Here is a 20,885-nt window from a genome sequence, read left to right as displayed (position 1 = left end):
AGGTGGCAGATAGACTATATTGAGCCTCTACCTGTGTCAGAAGGATATCAGTATGCGATGACTTGTGTGGACACAGCTACTGGACTTCTGGTTGCTTTTTCTACCCATTGTGCAGACCAGCAGATGACCAAAAGAGGCCTGGAGCATCTCTTTGCTGCCTATGGCTGACAACAGGTAATTGAGAGTGATCAGGGCATCCAATTTACGGGACATACACTGCAAGAATGGGTGCGACATCTGGGAATCAAATGGAAGTTTCATGTGCCATACAATCCTACCGCAGCAGCATGATAGAGAGGCACAATGGCTTGTTAAAATCCAGACTAAAGTCAGATACTAATAGTCTATGAGGATGGTCAGTCTGCTTATGAACTGTGCTACAGCGTTTGAACGAGAGACTCCCAAAAGGGGGCCCTGAGCTCCGTAGACATGTAAATACATATGGCTGCCTCCCCTATACAACTGCAAGTACAAACCAAGGAAGAATCACCGAAGCCGAGGTTTGGCCACCAGAATAACATCTTGCTGCCAGCACCAACTGCACTGAACTCCGGAGACTCCATTGAATGGACATGGCCTTGGACCTTTCAACACATGGACCAACGATGGCTGGCTCTCCTGGCACCTTGGGGACAAGGCCTGGAAGGTGGCCTCCTGTGTATTCCTGGAACAGGAGAGTGGCTGCCAAAGTTCACAGTAGTATATTCTGAATGGCCAGAAGGTAGGAGCATCTTACCGGGGAGTTTTGTTTTATCATTATGGAAAGTGCATGCACTTCCAGTAGCACTATATATAGACCCTTCAGTAACCCCCATGGGGAAAGGAGTAAAAGTATGGTATACTAGACCTGGAAGGGACCACCGTCCTGCTGTAGTCCTATCACAGGACCACTCTCTTGCATGCATCCTACCTGATGGACAAGATTTGCCTATGTTGGTGACATTAAAACATGTGTCTTATAGCCCCTAAAGTCTTTGTGGATTGGGAACTTCCTCTGGCTTGAGGATTATTATAATTTTTGTTATTAGGCATCTCCTCTGGCTTGAGGATTATTACAATTTTTGTTATTATCTCTAAGTTGTTGTTAACCTCTGTTGCTGTTGTGGAATCTGGTTACAGTGCTCCAGGTTTCTCACACTGGGACCGTTGCAGAAGATTGAAAGCATGTAGATTGTAAGGCGAGAATCCTGGAGGGGTGGAGTGTGGGGAAGTTGGGGTTCCTATGGCCAGGATCCTCACTGAACTTAAACCACCTGATGATATAACTAGCTGGTTGCTAGGCCACCACTTCCACACCTTTAGGCAATAAGCCATTATTTTGCTATATTGAGAGCTCGGTCCAGTGCTCTGGGCGGAGGCAGACGCTAGTGCTTGACCTACCGCCGGAGAACAAGCTGGGTAGTAAACCCTTTCACCCCAAAGAGTGTTCTGCTATCAGTTGGTTTGGTCACATTGAATCCATAGCGAACTTGCCCAGGGCTGAAACCCGTTGGCAAGACAAGTCCTTCTCTCCTGCAGTCGATTTTATACATAAAAACAACACAGAGGAACTCAATTATCCCTATTTTGGAGGGCTAATGCTACGGAATCCACATCTCACTTGTTGGGAAGTTTTTTTTATGTCTTAGAATGGGGGAGCTGGTAAGTGACCTTATACTGGAAACAGGTAAACGGTTTTCACAATTTTCACGACAATTGTATCTTTAAGATTGTACTCAACCTTGGCAACATTGTAGTGAAACTAATGTTTCTGACCCCAGGCCCTGGTCCATTTCTCTGTGCCATCCCATATCACTTTGGTTGCTAACCATAGTTAGTGGTTCTTAGGCTTCCTAGGTAACACCAGTGGGCATGGCTGCCTGCCAGTTTGTAAGAATTGACCCAAAGGAGAAAGACTAAAAAAATGAAAAAACAATAATAAAATAGATTATTATGTAACTAATAAAATAATTAGGAATGCTAGCAAATGGGTACATGCTTGTGGGAATTACAAAAGTCTGTCTATGCTGTCATTAAGACTGTATTTTCATTTGTATGTGGATAAGGTAGAAAAGGGAATGCAGATGAATAATGTGATATGTTGGGAGTATTACACGTGCTTTCTGACCTACTAGGACTCAGTTCATGTGATTTTTGAAGGACTGCCCACATCCATAATTCTAGAGTTTTCTTTTTCTTGATCTTCTCATCCTGATTTATTTAAAAAGAACAGAAATAATTACTAGCAAAATACATGTTTCTTCTAAGCGTGCGGACTTGGTGAGGGTATGATTTTGTGTGTACATCTGTCTCCGTGAAGGCCAAGTTTGTGAAGAGACTATGTGCGAAGGGCAGGGTCTCCATGGGGAGCCCGTGGACAAAGACCCGCAGCTGCTGCAGAGCTGCCGAGGGGTTGTTCTCTGTGGGGTGTTAGTTCCTCAGCACACCCACGCTGGGCAGGCCTGACGCTGAGGGCGGAGAAAGCAGAACTGTTCCCAGTGCTCGTGCAGGAGGTGACTTGTGGTAAAACCCATTTGCTTTCTTGCAGGCTTCACTTCAAAAGAGTCATGTGCCGTAATCTACGACATCATGAACGAATTGACAGGAAAGAAATTTTCTTCAAGGGACCCAGATGATGGTATGTACAGAAATTGCTTATGGAAGAAGACAGCCTGTTTTCCTGACCGCCAGTTAGTAGAGGCCTTGTGAGGACGGGGGTTAATTTAGCTTGGTAATCTTTCAGGTGATTGTTCTGAGAAAGCCACTGCCTGTGGCACTCGGCCGCACACTTCCTCTCCTCCTGAATTTTTATTCCTTTAGGTTTATCGTACATTACCAGTTTTGTTGCCAGGATTTTTATTAATGTAGCTGACTTGAAAATACAGTTTATCCACAGTAACCAAGGCTCTTGTGACCTTTTTCAGGTATGTTTTTTCAGTCAGCCATGAGAGTTGTAAGTACTGTTTCTTGTTTAATGTTCATTTTCCTTTTTCCTTTTACTCAGTTTCTAAATTTATTTGTAACTGGTGGGGGGCCTCTTCCTGATTGTTTTACTCCCTCTTAATGTTCATGTTTTTCTGTCTTTTCCTTCCTTCCTTCCCTCTTCTCTCCCCTCTCTCTTCCTTCCATCCTCTCCTCCCCTTTCCTTTCTCTCTCTCTTTCTCTGAAATCTGTACCAAGTCATGTAACATCCCTACTCTGTGTTTATTGTATATATTATTATCCTTTTTCATACCTTTGTTCAGACAAGGTTTCAGAGCATTTCATATTTGTCTCTTGGTAACTTTTCTATTTAATGCCTGTTGTTTTTAATTTTGGCTTTTCATTTTGCCATGATAATCACAGGAAAAATTCCAAACATTTCAAAATGAGTTAGCATATCCTATTTCCTAAGGATGATTTGCTCCACAGTGTTGTGTGTACTCTTGAGGTTTTTCCTCTGGGTATTCAAACGTGCACTCCCAGGCACATTTCCATGGCACTTTGTTTGTTGACTGCAGTTCAGTGTTTCATAGTAGGGAAGGACTACACTTTACCTACTCTTCTCCTGAGGCTAGGCTTGGAGTTTTTCATGGGTTTTTGCTAGTACAATGATGCTGGAATGAGCACTCCTTCTGTCTTTTGCGTAAGTGACCAAGTGTTTTCACTGGATTGCTTTCTAAAGGTATAATTACTAGATCAAAATCATTTTATTTTAAATTTCACAGAACTTAAGAATTTGTTTTTTCCCCCTAATTTTAATTCGTTTGCTGTCCATCAATACATTAAATCTGCATAAATATTTGCACAAGTAAAACTACTTTTTCCCTTTTGTAATGAGTCATCGTTTGGCTGATAAGGTGATGCTTAACTACTTGTAAATTTTCAGTGTTCATCTCTCAGAGATCTAGAACTTGCTTACCAAGTACATGGCCTTTTAAACACTGGCGACAACCGGAAATTCATTGGACCTGATCAGCGGCAGAAATACTATTTGTAAGTGTGTTGAAAGTGTATCCTTTTGCATTAATGGGGCACCATTAGTAGATTCTGCAAGCGGGAGGCTGTTGGTGGCCCTCCTGTTTCACCTCTTATTTCAGGCAGCATGCTCCTGACTTAACATTCTTATGTTAACTGAGCACTTCCAAAATTCAAGCAGTGGTAAAACTGATTTGCCAGACTGAGATGTCTCTTATGAATCTTTTAAGCAGTTTTCCTTTATAACACTTTAAATCCACTTATCTTTTTTTTCTGTGCTCTATTTTATATTTTTGAATTTGTAGCTGGGTGGATCCCTGAAGATTTCCTCACAGCCTCTTTTGTTTTTAAAGATGAAAAGTATTAGAGCCCTAAGAGACTCTTTAAATGGGTTTGTATTAGGCAGATAAAACAAGATCTTAAGAAGGCAGCCTGTTAATAGGTGATTGTCTTCTATGTGTCCAAATCCTTGCTTCACATTGAATGCTTTTTAAATGAAAATGATACTTTACTCACCGTGACCTGAAAGAGGAGGCAGTCACGAACCGCCAATTGAGGAGAGGAAGGTCCAGAAAGAAGTTAGCACCTCCTTTGTCAAGCATTAGCCCATGTAACTTGAAATTGCTTGGAATTGTTTTTAAATTCTATGCTGTAATTTTAATCATTTCCCCATTGTTAGGGATTTTAGACTAAACAACTCTTTTCTCCATTGCAGTTCCAAGTTCTTCAATTTGCTTTGTTTAATGGAACATATTGATGTCACCTTGAAATGGTACAAGGACCTAATACCTTCAGTAAGAGATTTCCTTGTAGATGTGTTTGTGGGTATTTTTGCTGATTAACACTTTAAAAAATATATTTGCACTTCTCTTAATCAGGTCTTCCTACCCCATTCCCAAACACTGATAGATCTTCTTCAAGCACTGGATGTGGCCAACCGGCTAGAAGTGATTCCTCAGATTTGGAAAGGTCAGTTTCAGCTTGTTATGTCCAGCCCATCTCACCTCATTGTCCTACATTTTGATTAACAGACATGTTAACATTTGTAGGGATGAAAACTTCCATTTTTGACTAACTTGCCTACATTAGTTGAGGTCTCCTTTAGGGTCACTTGTTCATGTTTCATATTGGATTACATGAATTAAAATGTATTGAAAGTGACCTGTTGTATGTATGACATGACAAAGGAGAGATCAGTGCCAGTTAGATGGCATGCCCTGAATCTGAGTGCATGACTCCACGACTCCAACCCCAAAACCAGCACCATGCCCCAGACCAGTACATCACTGTGGCCCAATTGCTAACCAGACAGTGATACTTAGGTCTCTAAGAAATAGCCAAAAGTGTGGCTGTATAAAGTTAGTTTTTGTCTGCCTCAGTTTGCTTGTCTGAGACACCGAGGCTGTAGCCCCACAGCCCTGCCACAGTACTTGAGCAGACTGCCGTGGTGATTGTACATAGGAGAAGATTGATTGATTGCCAAGGGCTGTAGAATGAGGTCTTACATAGGGGGCTGGTGGCTGCTCAAGTGTAGTGTGTGCTGCATGTGGCACTTTACTGGGAGCATTAGCTTTCATGCTCTTTTGTCCATTCTTACCATGAATCATTCTCCTGATTTTCTGGAATCCTGGAACAAATCTGGAATAGATAATGTCAGCAACTTATTTTCACCCACCAAAAAATATGGGTGACAGTTGACAATTGACAGAGGTCAGCCAAGGAATGTTGGTTTTACATGACAATGATCACATCTCACTATATTACTTTTTTCTTTCAAGATAGTAAAGAATATGGTCACGCTTTTCGCAGTGAACTGAAAGAGGAAATCCTGATGCTCATGGCAAGGGATCGGCACCCACCAGAGGTAGGGCTGAGGTGACACTCAGGCTTGACCACTATATCCTCTAATGCTAAGGGCCCTGTGAGGTGATTTACCTGATTTCCCCTATCATTGTGGAGAGCTCTGCCATCTAAATATATTCAACCATTAGTGGAATACCATTCCTAAAGTCACTCTCATTCCCTTAGTCCAAAGCTAACAACATAAAAATAGCTTCTCTCCATCCTGACAATAACACTTTGTATTTTTCTTTTAAATTCCTATCTAAAAAGAAACCCCAATCTTTGATTTGAAATATGTAGCTAATCAAATTATTTACTGTGGGGCACAGCACTTCTTTTTGTTCATCAGTCTGTTGTGTACTATACATGTAATGTGTTGAAATGCATTGCTTAAAAACTGTAATGGTTCTATGAAAGCTCATGAACAGAGAACCGTAAAACCACTTAGGCAGTTCTGCTGACTCAGAGCCTCTCAGCTCCAGGTGGCGTTTGCTGACTGTGCTGCAGATATGAAATCTACTTATGAAAGCCAGGGTGCCAGACAGACTGCTCCTGATTGGCCGGCCAACCCTCTGAACTATATAACTGTCCTCTTTTTAAGGGCTGGGAGAACCCAAGAAGCCTGGTGAGTATGAAACCACAAGTATAAATTAGAAGCATTTATACTTGCAATCTCAGAGAACATCTACCCTCATCAGTAGAGTTTCTCTAATTTGGTTGTATGATGGTATAGTTAATTTATCAGAAGGCAGACATGTTTTCTGCATGAGGAGTTTTCTGTGGAAACTTTAAATTCCAACAGAAAAGCAGACTTTGGGGAGATAATTGTGTATGGTGTTTTTAAGGGAGGATATGATTCAGTGGGCTGATTCTGTTTTCTAATTCTCTGTTTTCTGTGTCTGTGGGCAAGTCATTTGTCCACTTAAATAGAACAAGTAGTCAGAGAATCTTACTTTGGAAAATGTTTTGGGCTTATGGTTTATTCAAGTATTTCATTTGTGGGTGCTCCCATCTTCCCATTAGAATGTGGGCTTGTGTACCAGGACTTCAGGAAACTGGCATTAGCAGTATTTACTAAACATGGTCCTAACTAGAACCTGTCTTTGATTTGTGCCACTTTATTCTGGTTCTGTTTTCATCAGCACCTCATGCCCATGGTAATTTTTAGTGTTTGTGAATGGGCACATTATGCATATTCATTCTTCCAAAAGCAAAGAAATCAAAAACAGAACACTTTGTAATGGGAGGTCACAGGGGATTCTGTAGTTCGTTTTGGATATAAATGTGTGTCTGAGAGTCAGTGAGTGGGAGATGCTTGTATATGGCTTCTTCAGTGCAGGAAAATAATTGGAGCATGTGATTGTCTGTCTAAAATGTGGCTGTTCACTGTCTCCAGGAGAAAAGGTGGTGAAGGCTTTGCTGCCTTAACTAGTCTTAATTGTGTGACCCACACACATAACAGGCTATGCTGCTTGTGCATTAGAGGCTCAGATTTGTTAATTGAGTCAGGTTGACACACACTTGTTATGAATCAGGCTGTGATGATTGGCGCAGGGGTACAGACCTCAGCTGAGCCATGGGAGCTGAATGTATGTGTTTCCTCTTTGTCCTGCACGTGGCAGGATGATGGGGGCACTTACATGAGACTGATGCCTCACTCTGAGCCTGCTCTTCTTAACAAGTTGTAAGAAACTGAACTCATGTGACTTGTAAGAGGAAGGAGATCACATGCTACTGCTTCCCTGTCTCCCAACTGCCTACAGGATACCCTCCCTCCTTGGGAGACTGAAGGGATCCTCCACAAGAGGATATACCCAGCACTTCTCAATACTGACAGCAAATCAGAGTTGCCTGTGAAACTTGTAATGTATACCTGTTCAGTCTAGGGGAGGCAGTTGAAGCACTGGGGGTGATTCTGATGTAAAAACAGGGCTGGGAACCAGTGGAGCTCACAGATGTCTTCGGGAGCTTCCAACTGTTTTACTGGGAAAATCACAGTCTGAGGCCAGGAGAACAGCTGTGGTCATCCCATTGCCTTCTGTCCTGTTAGCATTCATAATCTTTCTCCTGTCTTATCTTGAACAGGAAGATGTTGGGCCTTTTCAAGAAGCATAATAAGATCCCTAGGTAAGTTGAAGTTTTAACAGGCCTGCCTGGGTACATCCTGGAATTAGCCGCCAGGGCTGGCTGCTTACCTTAGGGTGATTGGGGGTTCTTCATGGACCTCAGCCACAGTGATTGGACATTGTCCTGATGGACATGTGAATGGACAGCCACTTACACCGTCGAGGACATCCTGAGACCAGCGCTGTTCTGTTAATCCCTGGTCAGTGATCCCCAGTACACTGGGGATATGCTGAATGGTCCTCAGTGAAGGCATACTGAGCCAATGTTCATTAGTTCTTTGGCCCTTTAAAGTTAGACTTCATGTAACTTTGCCTCCAGGCTGTTGAGGAATTTATCACTAAACTTTATGAAATGCTGGATTTTGCATGTAAGCCTTTTGACTGAGGGGGTTGATGTTTGTTTGGGGAATGTTGATATTTTGCCTCTTTTGCAGAAATGAGTTGCTGAGTGAATTTATGGACAGTGCAAAAGCATCCAACAACACTGCCCAGGCCCTTGAGATAGTGAAGCTGGCGAGTGTCTTCAGCTTACCTGTTTGTGAGGGCCTCACCCAGAGGGTAATGGCTGAATTTGCAGTCGGCCCGGAACAAAAGTAAGTGGGTCCTGTATTGTCACCAGGAGGGAAAGTTATGAAATTGTAGTAGTATCTGCCCACTTAAATGTTTATAGCTTTCTATCTCCTGAGTTTTCTTCTTTACAGAAAGCCAGGATGTATTAATTTAATGAAGGTTTCATTTGTCATGCAAGTCAGGGAGGCCTGTAGATCTGATTGTAAACCTTTTCCTTTGGTAATATAGTTTAGCTACATAGTTCCCTGTCCCCCAAAACTGAGTTGCACTGTAACCCTCCAGTTTATTTTCCTTGCAGAGAATCCCTGGGAAACCTAATTGCACTGGCCAGTGACAGCGACAGCGACAGCAGTGAAGGCAAATAAAAATGGATGAATCAGGAACAGCTGCGGCCTAGCATAGCTGCGGCAGTCACACTTGAGTGGAGATGTTAATATTGGTCACAGGAAGAAAACGATGAGACACGGTGAACTGCGCAGCGTTGACACAGCACTGACTGACTAGGTTAAATACCCAGTTGATACTTACTAAGCCATTCATTCAAGGCTTACCATTTCAATGGAAGCAGCACTACCGTTTCCATCAGACGCACTGAGGCATGTGGCTCCTGATTCCAGCTCTTATTCTGCACACCTGCAGTCTGTCCACTGGCCTCATGCTAGCATCATCTTTTGTGGATTCAGCCTTTGTGGGCTTATGCTGGTACTTCCTTGACCTTAGAGAAGGTGTTTAAAGATGGTTTTCAAACTACATCACAACAGATACCAGGCCAGTAGTAGTCCAGTTTTGGAGGGTATTTTGATATGAAAAATTATGTGTCTTTGAATTGATTGAACAGTGGCAGGAGTTTGGGCTGCACAGCTGAGAAAATGAAGACTGACCCACTTCTATTTTTTTTATACAGCCTTCTTTGCCAGTCTTCCCACTATACTTGGGGCTTGCGTGAGCATGTCATCTCTCCCTATTTGGTCTCTGTGCTGACACCTCCTTCAGTTGTGCCAGACTTAGGGGTCTACATGAGGGTTTGTGATGACAAAAGGATTGAAATGTTTTCTTGACATGGTTGTGTATTGCTGGTTGGTAATCAAGTTAGTCAGGAACTTCTGTGGCTGGCATTTCTCTTCCACAATGACTTCCAAATGGTGTTGGGAACTAACAAGAACTTGGGAGGTGTGCAGCAGCATTCTTCCCTTCACGAGGTCTTCCACCATGGGCTGCTTCGCTCATGTCTGATTCCCAGATCTAAGAGTTAGCCTGAGTTCTCAACACGAGCAACTCCATCCTCACCCTGCCAGGATCGACATTTACGGGCCACTGGACTGCACTGATGTCCATTATATGTGCCTGTTCGTATGTCCAGTCACCAGGTTCTCTAGGCCAGGACCCAGTCATACCTTGGCAGACGCCTAAGTACTAGTTTTTGTTTCCTTCTAGAATGTCAGTTTAAGATTTCTAGTTGAAGGACAATGAGGGTGGGGCAGAATACCAGTAGTTAGCTACTTAAGCCTTCATGTGCATTGTTCCTTAAACACCAAAGCAAATGAGCAAACTGGTAGGGCAGATTAGCCTTAGACCTTGGTTTTTGACATCTGAGGACCTGCCTGCCTGGAAGCTTCTGTTCACTCACTCCCTCCTTTCCTGATGGTTTATCAGCACCTGCAAATACCTGACTTCTTGGCCAAGCACTCAAATCATTGCAGTCTCTAAATATGATAACTTCTTCCTTGCTAGGCCCTAACAATCCTGACCATAGTGCTTTGCAGCTATAATGGTGATAGGAGGGAAGTCCACCCAGATTGATCTGCAATCTGGATTGCAGATGAGATGCAAAACATGTAGCTCAGTGGTTTTAGTTCTGTATTAAAGGTTATTTCAAATCCCCACTCTAGGCAAATAACTGCTTTGAACTTTTCAGAGGAAAGTAAGGCCTTATAGGGTTGGTCCCCATTACCTTGTATTTGTAAGTGTGCACTGCACTGACTAGTGAAATAATGGCTTTTAATAGTCATAAGTTCTGTTTTTCCATGCTAGTTAATAATCTGCCAATTTTTGCTTTGGGCCCTGGCTCACTCTCTAATTTGCTGTCTGTTCTTCACGAATGTCTTCATACAACTCAAGTACAGCATTTCTAAAAGGCATTTTTAAATGAGTGGCTTCTTGGTGACGTAGAACCCCTCTTTTTTAAGACAACTCTTACTGCACAGTCCCAACATTTTCAGCTGATATTTATATTGGAAAAATTATCTATAACCTGAATGAAACTCAGTTCAAAATTGTAAGCAAAAATGCTCTGAGGAGAAATGTTTGAGTTATAATCCAGTTACAATCAGGAACAGAATCAAGTTTTAAAACCAAGCTTTGGAGCACCAAACGGGGACATGAGGCTTTAATGATAGAGAGCTGAGGCAGCAACATAATGGCATATAAAGCAAGCATATGGTAAAATGGAAATTTTGGAACTGAGGACAGTTTATTTGAGTAACTTAGCAAAAAGGAGCTGTAGAAACCAGAGCATCAGAAGAGCAATTGGGAGTCAGGACTCAGGGAATCGGAAGGGTAAAGGGAGTTTTGGTAGGTGGGAGACGCTTCTGTAGTGTTGCCACAGATTACTAATGTATGGGAATTAGAAACTACGTTTTTTCTTCAACAGAACATTGAGGACTAATAATAAATAAAATGGACTGGCTTTCAAACTGCACAGTTGAGATAAATTTTTGTGGTGACAACTAGAATACTTAATGAAATGTATTAGAAAAAGTACATCACATGCAGTTTTATGATGTGCTTTTACAGTGCAATAGATGCATTTAGGGGTATACAAGTATAAATGTACCTGATCATGGAAGATTTTAAGGCTGGTTGTGGCCAAAAAATTTGAGATATACCCTGAGATAGTAGTCGATGGGTGGTCACAGCAAATTTTATGGAATCATTTAGATTAGATCTTAGAGGTACAGTGGCAATTTACCAGAGAAGTATCCTATTTGGTAGAAGGCAGTGTGCTAAGACATGGATGATCAAATGCAGAGTATGCAAAGCCTAGGCAGTAGAGCCTCCAGCTGGCCCAGGAAGGAACCTAAGCTGTTAAAGAGTGCTATCCATTTCATCTCCAGAGCTGTGGAGTTGAGTTCAAAAGGTCCACTGGAGATAAGCCCAAGAATGGTTCTATAGAGTTCAGCAAGATTTTAGACTCTTGAAAACTAACGATGTCCCGAAGGAGTGAAGGTCATGATAGAATTTATTCCCAGGAAAACATTTTGCCAGCTACCAGTGGATCTGTTCCCACACAATGGCACCTTTGCTGGCTCTAGCCTGTCCCTCCAGAAACCCTTCCCCTTCCAGAGGCCCAGGGCAGTGTCCTTAAAGGGCGCAATTAATAAGCCAGAGAAACCACCTCCACAAGGAAAAGGGTCCGGTGGCTGGGTAGCCCTCAGCCTCCCTGCAAAACAGGAAGGCAGAGGAGCTCAGCCTTGGTAAGGCAAATGGACACCACTAGACCTGATGGAGTGATTTGCCTGGTTTTTTAATCCTTTTTGTTTCCCTTTTATATTAATTCAAATTATCTTTTCTTGTGTACTGAGTTGAAGTAAGTCACTTAAAACTGGTGGGACAACTCATTTGGTACTTGGAGACTGCTTTTATCCAGAACCTGTTGAGCCAACAGAGGGTTTAAGTTAACACTAAGGAATATGTAAATTGTGTGTCTTCAAAAAGACTGTCTGAAATTTTAGTTCATTACATTATTGATTTTGACACTTTAAAGCAAAGATCAGTTTTAATGTTAAATCTGGAGGCATGCATTTAAATTACTGAAGAACACTGTCCTACAGCACTCAAGAGGGAGGCAATAAGATAATCCAGTTCAAGACTAACAGATTGAGATAATGAAAAAGCAAGACAGAAATGATGCCTTGGCTTCTACTTAACTTACATGAAGTAGAAGGAGCAGAAGTGTAATTTAAACCCTTGCAGTTTAAGTGGAAAATGAAGCTGCCCTTCCCCAACCACCCAGACTGTAGCACCGTCCCAACTTTGCTGCATTGGATTCCACCTACTCAAAACAGAACTGAGAACCCAAGTAAAGGCTCTTTTCACTTGAGGGGCTACTGAGTGACATCCCAGGAAGATGGAGTCTTACTAGGCCTGAGGAAGGAAAATGAAGGCCTGGCCAAGCAGAGTCACCTTTCAACATCATACAATTTTCCAATACGCAATGGGGGTGGTGGGTTTGCTAAAGGAACTAACACTTGAAAGCCAGTGGTCTTCATTACTTTGATTTACAGAGCTCAAATAAACAACTCAGTATCCCTGACTTCTTGTGAGCTCAGATAATCACATCTGAAGGAAGTTACTCCCACGGTCTTAGAGAAATTTAACATTTCCTTATAATCTGTAATATTTTACATAATTCATTAATAAAGCAAATTACTAGTACTTCTAATATGACAAGTAGGAAAGCAGTCCACTTCAGAAGTTTGTGTTTTGCAACTTCATGCCATTCCAAAGGGGAAGACAGGCTGAATTTACAGCAGCCTCATCGTCCAGTAAAAACACAAAAAGGCCCAGAGGTGCCGTGAGTGCTTCTACCCACACAGATTAAAAACATTACACAAAGCGTGTGTCCCATAAAAAAAAATAGATGTACTCTTTTGTACTGAAGATCTACTTAGGAGGAACATGAATATTAACATCAACAGGCCAAAATGGACCAGTAAGGGGGCAAGTGCCGTGCAGACCCGAATGTAACAATTCAAATTCGGTTTGGCATATACCTGCAGAGGTACAAAATAGAACCCCCTCCTCTCTCATGACTTGAGGATATGTTGCTCAGGTAAAAGTGCCTCCTCAATCTCCTTGTGAACCATAAACATCAAAAAAAATTACAATTTTGAAAAAAAACTGACAATATTTTCATAAAGTAAAAGGAATCTGTTAATGTTTACCCAATAAGGCAACTGTCCTAATCTTCAGAGAAGTGAACTAAGTGAAAGTTCTCCGGGTTTCATGGCAGTCCAGTTCAAATAATCCACAAAATTATTCAATCCCTTTGATTCCAGGCTTACCACCCCAATCAACGCCGGTACCAAAGAGCAAGGTCAGGTACAGGTGTATCAGAACTGTGAGCAGTAACCTGTTTTGAGAGGTGAATTTGTGGGTAGAGAAGACATTTAACACCACAGACCAGAAAACGGTGCATTACAGGTAGAAAGGGGAAGCAGAGGTTCCAGAAACTGTTTCATGTATATATATTCACACAGGGGGTGGGGTGGTGTATAATGGGTCCCAATGTAAATATTTTTTCCTGTGGTAGCAATTTTATAAATTTGGGGTTACATAAACCATTTCTAGTGCTTTTCAATCCCTAAATGATTTTATTTCCAATTATAAATACACTGGCATTTTGGATTGTACATCATTCTTGAGTTGACCAGCAAGAACCAGTTCACCAGAACCTTCAAAGTCAAAACAGACCTTGGACTTCTGGCACCCAATTCACAGCCTAGAAAACTGAGTGCCCGGGGCTTCCTATTTCTGCTGCTGTTGCCCTGAAGGAAGTTTTTTACACACACAAGCCAGAAGTGGTAATTTTTGAATAGGGATAAGCTATTCAGTTTTCATCTCTGTTTTATTCAGTTTGCTCCATGGGCAAAATCAATAGTAATGGGGATCACAAACATTATTTTGATTGGCTCACAGCCTGATCAGTAAAACCTGAAAAACAGAAAATGTTACACAAGTTGCAAAGAAAATACTTCGGAAGTTCACAAACATCATAGCAAGTGGAAATAACGTAAGTGCAACAGGTGTTAACATTTAGAACACAGTACTTGTATAACCTGCTTGTTTCTAGACAATTTTGGGGCCACGTGATAAACACTTCATATATCATTGCTGATTTCCTGACATGAAATAGGACTTCACAAAACTCTAATCTTCCTAGACCTTACTCTTGCTGCACTTGAGTGGTTCCTATTCCTACAGCGCTGGCATATGCTGTCAGGATTTCCACTATCTGTTTTGTTTCTAGGGTCATTCGGGCTTCATTCAGCCAGTCCTGGGCCACTCGTCTGGACTCCCCTTTCAGCTGATTGACAAACTTTGCTGCCAGCTCCAGATCACCATGCTCAATGCAATAGGAGGCATAGGACAGCAATTTAAACGGGTTTATGTCCTCTGGGCAGAGCTCAGCTGGTGGCTTCAGTTGCTGAGGCGGGAATAGGAGCAGGGACTGCAAGTAGGAAAGGAAGTACTGGTATAAGCTATTTCTGGTTTCATCAATCATTGCTACCCTTCGGGCCAGTTTTTGGACAGCATAGAAACGGACTCTAAGGGTCTCTTCACTGTACACCCCACGGGTCAGGGACTCTGCAGGGATAGCTGCAGTTAAAGCCTGGGCAAATTCGCTGTCAGAACAGTTGACTTTGATGGCCTCAACCGCACTACCCAGTGGGACAGTGGGCAGGTCTGCAGATGCAGTCTTCATGCTGTACTTTAATGCCTCCACTGACAACCAGAGCTGGTGGGCTTTTCTGGCCTCCTCTTCAGCAACTGCATGACCTGTAAGAAAAAATAGGCAAAGAAAAACACTTTTCTCTCCACCTGACTACATGTCTTTCTCATAAATCCAGTGTACCTTCAACAAGCTCAATCTACATATGTGGAAAGCAGGGCCAGAGAGTGCCTCTTCCAACCTCACCCACCACTTGTTTCTGGCATGTTCTTTCCTGGCTGGCTTCATGAGGCAACAAGGCATGGCACAACTAGAGAAGGGCTTGATGAGTCATGGAGAAAACTAGGAGGACATGTGTGCATGAGCACCACTGAGTCTCCCTTCTTTTCCTGTGACATCCGGGACAACGCACGGCATCTAATTCAGATATAATCATCTTTAGAAATGTTTGAGAAAAAAACATGACATTTAAAATAGGCTGCTTGATACTATTTTAACTTCATACAAAAACATAGAACACTTCAAATAAACTCAATGAACTACTGGACCTTGAAGTTCATAAAAACTTGGCTTACTTTTACCTTAATCTCACAAAAAAAGATTCCGTAACATCCCAAAGAAACCCATTTTATCACCATCCTCACTGTCAGGACATTTCTCTTCCAACTGGCACACACAGGCCCCAGCATAACTACCATCTGTTTGATTGATGGAATCAGCAAATCACCTCCAGAACAGGGCTGGAGTCAAGTCAGCAGACCTGGAGGGCAAGCGTGAGGCCACACTGACCTCTGCTCAGGGCACACGACACATAACCAAAGGGTATTGGGTAAACTGCCTCGTAAATGGTGATCTCATGTCTGGCACTTAAGGAATAAAAATTCACATTATTTAGATTTAATTTTTAGAATCTTTTTAATTTCCTTTCACCATTCTCTATGGTCCAACCTTATCAAATCTGGGACTAATTTCCTACGAAATGAATAAAATTCCATCAAGTGACTTCAGCATCTTTATGCACTGTTGATAACCCATTATCCATGTTACAAAAGATTTCCTAAGAAGTTGAACTGAATACGAAGATCTACAAGAGGTCCCTGTACTCACTCTGAACAGCCTGTTCAATTCCTCTTAGTCTGGCATAGGCAGTGTTTATATCCAGAGTAAAGTTGTCAACTTGCTCTTGACTGAGCCGACGAAACTGTAAATCTTGTTCGGCAAGTTTCTCCGACAGGTCCTGAAATCAAAACGTAGTGTACAGAAAAGACTGATGCTACCTCAATGCATGTCACTTATTGGGACACTTAAGTGTTCTGGCAACTGCTACACCAAAAGCAAAGAGGGCCTTTAAAACCTCAGAACAGTTGTCATGAAACTCCTACATTATGTGTAAGGTTTCAAAAATTTCCTCAAACTCATGTTTAATGTATAATTTTCTACAAATTTACTGATGGGACCTAATATTAGAGGAAGCAGACCAGGAGGAGGAAGAGGCTATTAAAATGAGGAAATGCCAACATTAGGAAGTAAAGTACCTATAATGCCATCCACAGTAATTAGGTTTAATTGTATTCAATATTCTCTGCTTAAGAGCTTCTATATTCATTTTTCTCAGAAGAATACTCATCAAATGGATTTAAATACCTTTTCACATTGGCAAAAATAACAATTCTCTGAACAATTTCCTTATATGGAAAACCTCATTTCCTTCCTAGGAGCCCAAAACAGTAATATAAATGACTTACTGAGTAGAAACTAATCATGGTTAAAGGTATCCTGATAGATTTCACTGTGACTTCCAACTTAACCTCTTGGCAACTCTGCTCAGATATGAAACGCTGAGCCCACCACACAATGCACAGCCGTCAGGAGGAAGGACTGTGTCAACGCTACATATCTGCGTTCCTAAAGCCTCCTCTACCAACCCTCGAAAGCTGTGAAGGTCCAAACGACCAGGACATAGATACAAAACACCATGTGATTAAAAACACACAAGTACGCCTCCATGTAAAAAAAGGAAAAGGAGCAATTTTGCAAATACACAAAAGCCTCACTCCACCGAGGCCAGATACCCTTAGAAATCTTTCCCCATTCTCCTATATCCTCAGAGGGAATGACATACAGGGCATATTAAAGGAAAAGGAAACAGTGTTACTAATGTAAAGGGGGAAAGGAGACAGAGCAGAGCTGATGCTTTGCAACAGTCCTCACATGTTCAAATTCATATTTCAGTTCCTGTTCTTGTACCCTAAGGACATCTCGTAAGTGATCAGTGTGGGCAGCAGCCTGTCGGCGAAGCTGGGTTCTCATTTCATTCTCCATGGCATCTCTGACTTCCTCTACCTGCAAAACCAAACACAGTGATGACTAGTTCTCAATTCTCCACACAAGCTCTCAGAAAAGGACAAAGACCGGTCACGACGATGACAGCAGCTTCCATGTCCTGACCCCCTTTGCCATGCCGTGCGTAGGTACACAGTCTTTACTTCTAATTCTTCTATGAATCAGAAAGCTGAACACCGGAAGGCAACTCAAACAAGGTCACACAGCTGTGGCAAAAACCAGATTTCATACAGGGGTCTTTCTGGTCCCCAAATTTTGTTTCTTCCACATCACCAGGATGCGTCCTATACAAAGCAAAGATTCTCTTTTCCAGACTCATACATCCCTTGAGAATTAACAAATCCCAGATCATGAAAAAAAACAGTAACCTCAAAGACTTGGGATCAAACACAGCTTCACCACAGCCATCTCTGTGTCCTTGGGGAAATCATCTTAAGTCTTCATTTTTCTCCTTTGTGAACAATAATGCCTACTGTTAAGAAAATTAATGAATATCTGGCAGTTACTGCACACAATTTCTTCTAACCAAAGTTTAGAAGCTCTGAAACTACAAGTTTAGACTCAACACAGGCCAAATCAAATAAAAAATATGAAAAGCCTACCATGTCTTGCCTAACAATAAGCCATGGGCCATATTACAAATTATTTAACATTTATTACCTAGAGTTCTTAACTTACTTTTTATCAGCAAGAGTATCAGTAATGAATGAATCCATTCAGTCACTACGTAAATATCTGAGATGTGCCAACCCTGTCCAGGCAGTGCCTGCTATATGCTTGGATGCACTGGTGCTCAAGGCAGACAGACTGGTTTTTGCTCTCATGTGGGGTATATTTTCAACAGAAGAATCAGACAATAAGTAAGTAAACAAAAGGAACATCTGAAACTCCGATACTAGTTTCTAAGAAAAGAAACGGCATTTTGAGAGACAATAATACAGACAGTCTACTTTATATTGAAGAGACAGAAAAAAAGCCTTGCTGAGGTGACATCCAAGCTTAGAACCAAGGTTAAAGAGAGGAGCTAGAACAATACACCAGGCAGAGCAAAGCCCCGAGGCAAAAGCTGTAGTCAAGACACAAAAACAAAACAGAACAAAAACAAGGGCACCTGGTAAATAAGGGAAGTAAAGGAAGCCTGGTTTATAGCAAGCAGGTTTCAGATCAAGAGGCCTTTCTGGTATAGGTTAGGAATTTGGATTTTAGAATAAATACAATGGGCAGTCAGTGGAGGACTTTTAGCACAGTAGTGTCTAACCCAAATACACTTTATAAGGACCACTCACCTGTGTAAAGACATAGAGATGGGTATGAAAATGGAACATGTTAAGATGACAGTTTGGACTAAGGTAGTGGTAGTAGACCGAAGTGAACAAATCTGGGATTTACTTTGGATGCAGAACTGGAAGGATCTGTCAATGGACTAGATGGGAAAGTTGATGGAGGAACAATTAAGCATGAACTGTGTGGCTTGAGCACCTGGGTACATGCGGGTTTACTGAGAAAGAAAGAAGCAGAGGGGTTGTGAGACAGGTTGGAGAGAATCAAGAAATTTGTATTGAATACGTTGAGTTTGAAACAACTAACTGAAAATCCAGCTGAAGACATCAAGTCGGCTGCTGGGCAGGAACCCCAGGCCAAGGCAGAGGTCAGAGCTGGCAATATAAATGTCTCTGAAGTGATAGACAGTATTTAAACATCAGAGCCACAGGACCAGATAGGAGCACTTGGAGACAGTTTAGGAGGAAAAAAGGTATCAGAACCAAAACCAGTTGCAGGCCAACATTCTGAGAGGCTGAGCTTTTACAGAAAGGAGGTCCAAGAGTGGCCAGCAAGGTGGAAGAAAGGCCAAAAGAATGTGGTATCCTGGCAGCCAAGGGAAGAAAGAGCTTCAAGGAAGAAGGAATGGTCAACTGCAGCTTAGTGGACATGAAGGCAGGATGAGTAGCCAGGTTCCCAAATCAGTGATTTAATATATGATGTACCGAGAGAGAACACTGTAGGAGCTATTTCATCCATTAACTGCCAACTACTTCAAAACACTGGCAGAGAAAAATATACTCAGAATCCAACAGACTCTTTCAGCACTGCTTTAAGGGAAGGAGGCTCCACTGGGAAAAGGTAAGCTAGATAATCCTGGATCCCAGTAGCTTGTTACTTTCCTATATTTTCCCATCTGCTCAACATGAAGGAATTCTGCTAGGTCAATCCTTCCCTAGAAGTTCTGACTAGAGCAAGGGTCAAAGCTCCATCCCAGACATGGGTTGGCATGACTTTTATATAGCATTTTAAAGTCAGTGACTGCTGGTATTATCTCTAGAAGTAGATAATCAAGTTAGATGCACTTTAAACATTAAAGAATTATTCTCATTTCTTCTACCTTTTTGTCCTGTTCCGCCTGTATCTCACTTCTGTGATGTTCTAATGCTTTTGCCACTGCAGAGTCAAACGCCCTCCTTTCTTCCAGCTTTTGTTTTTCTAAGGCTAATGCAATGTGCTGCTTCTCTGTGGCTTTCTGTTCTGCTAGCTCTCTGTTTAGTTGGTCAATGCGACGATGTGCATGAGCAATCAGAGAGTTCAGATCATCAGCAGATAGCTTGTCAGCTAAAAAGAAAAGCACATTAAAATGTTATGATTTTGCCAGAAATATACATCTACAAGGTAACTTGCTTCTATTGATAATTTAATTTTAACAGCTGTAAACAAGCAAAGGGTGGAGGACGCACTGGTGCTCAAGGCAGACAGACTGGTTTTCGCTCTCATGTGGGGTTGGAGATCTAGAGTCTCCAATGCAATCATAATCCACAGCTCATGTCCAATAACTAAGGTATTTTCAATCCCAAGTAAAGTAACTTAGGTAAGCCTTCAAATATATAATCAGTTATTTTTGAGGAACACAAATTAGTATTTCCAATATGAACTAATTATAAATTGGTTTTATACCTCATCATAATTTTGCCTCTAAAGACAGTTCACATATGCAATCACTTCTGTATTTTCTTTCATGCAAAAACTATGATTAGTTTTAATAGGCAACCAATATTAAACATTCTTTCCTGCTAAAACTAGAAACAAATTCAAATTCTCTCAGACTTTTTCCTAATAGGAGTTTTCATACCCTTCCTTAACAGCTGATATTAACAAGGACAGTGATCTGTGGCCAGACCTGTCCATCAGAATCACTCGTGGAATTTTTTCAATTACTTGTGCCCAAAGGTTCTGACTTAGGCTGAAACACGTTTTGTTTTCAGCAAAATCAAGAATGTGGGAAATACTGTATGATAATTCAACCCCACAATAAATAGACTGAAAAGTGAAAAACGAAGTGGGGATAAGAGATTTACTGACCAAATTCAACATGCATAGCTCCCTTGGGTATAGATTCAAATAAAACAAATAAAAACTCATACTATAAAATGATCAGGGATACTTAAACACTGATAGACATTTGCTGACATCAAGGTATTGTTTCAGATGTGATAATGGTATACCGATTATGCTTTTGTAAAAACATACTCCAAGTATTTATAAGTGAAAGGATATGATACTCAGGGTCTGCTTCAACATAAGCTGGGGGAGTAAGTAAGACTAAACCAGCCATGTACTGATAATTGCTG

At 41.6% G+C, this 20,885-nt stretch overlaps 2 protein-coding genes and 1 non-coding gene across 16 annotated transcripts in view; 2 read left to right on the top strand and 1 right to left on the bottom strand.

Annotated features, from left to right (window-relative positions):
- PTCD3 (pentatricopeptide repeat domain 3) overlaps positions 1–11,172 on the top strand; it is a 45,963-nt gene extending 34,791 nt beyond the window's left edge. The window contains exons 15-24 of the mRNA XM_036931170.2: positions 2,528–2,617; positions 2,904–2,932; positions 3,848–3,954; positions 4,652–4,730; positions 4,815–4,905; positions 5,715–5,800; positions 6,255–6,403; positions 7,864–7,905; positions 8,339–8,497; positions 8,773–11,172. Coding sequence (XP_036787065.2) covers positions 2,528–2,617; positions 2,904–2,932; positions 3,848–3,954; positions 4,652–4,730; positions 4,815–4,905; positions 5,715–5,800; positions 6,255–6,403; positions 7,864–7,905; positions 8,339–8,497; positions 8,773–8,839 — 899 coding nt within the window. The 3' untranslated portion in view covers positions 8,840–11,172. The remainder of the gene's footprint in view (positions 1–2,527; positions 2,618–2,903; positions 2,933–3,847; positions 3,955–4,651; positions 4,731–4,814; positions 4,906–5,714; positions 5,801–6,254; positions 6,404–7,863; positions 7,906–8,338; positions 8,498–8,772) is intronic.
- On the top strand, positions 7,311–7,446 carry LOC118935107 (small nucleolar RNA SNORD94). The gene has a single exon (XR_005033684.1). It is a non-coding gene; the product is annotated as a small nucleolar RNA SNORD94 (small nucleolar RNA).
- Positions 11,173–14,057: 2,885 nt separating the features above from the next.
- Positions 14,058–20,885, bottom strand: part of IMMT (inner membrane mitochondrial protein) — a 46,531-nt gene continuing 39,703 nt past the window's right edge. For all 14 annotated transcript variants that reach the window (XM_036931156.2, XM_057497025.1, XM_036931159.2 and 11 more), the window contains 4 exons: positions 19,649–19,872; positions 17,137–17,268; positions 16,033–16,162; positions 14,058–15,032 (listed from right to left, as the gene is read on the bottom strand). In XM_036931156.2, coding sequence (XP_036787051.1) covers positions 14,419–15,032; positions 16,033–16,162; positions 17,137–17,268; positions 19,649–19,872 — 1,100 coding nt within the window. In that variant the 3' untranslated portion in view covers positions 14,058–14,418. The remainder of the gene's footprint in view (positions 15,033–16,032; positions 16,163–17,136; positions 17,269–19,648; positions 19,873–20,885) is intronic.

This window comes from Manis pentadactyla, chromosome 2 (genome assembly GCF_030020395.1).
Source record: "Manis pentadactyla isolate mManPen7 chromosome 2, mManPen7.hap1, whole genome shotgun sequence".
NCBI classification, from domain to species: Eukaryota; Metazoa; Chordata; class Mammalia; order Pholidota; family Manidae; genus Manis; species Manis pentadactyla.
This window is presented reverse-complemented; position numbering and strand designations above follow the sequence as displayed.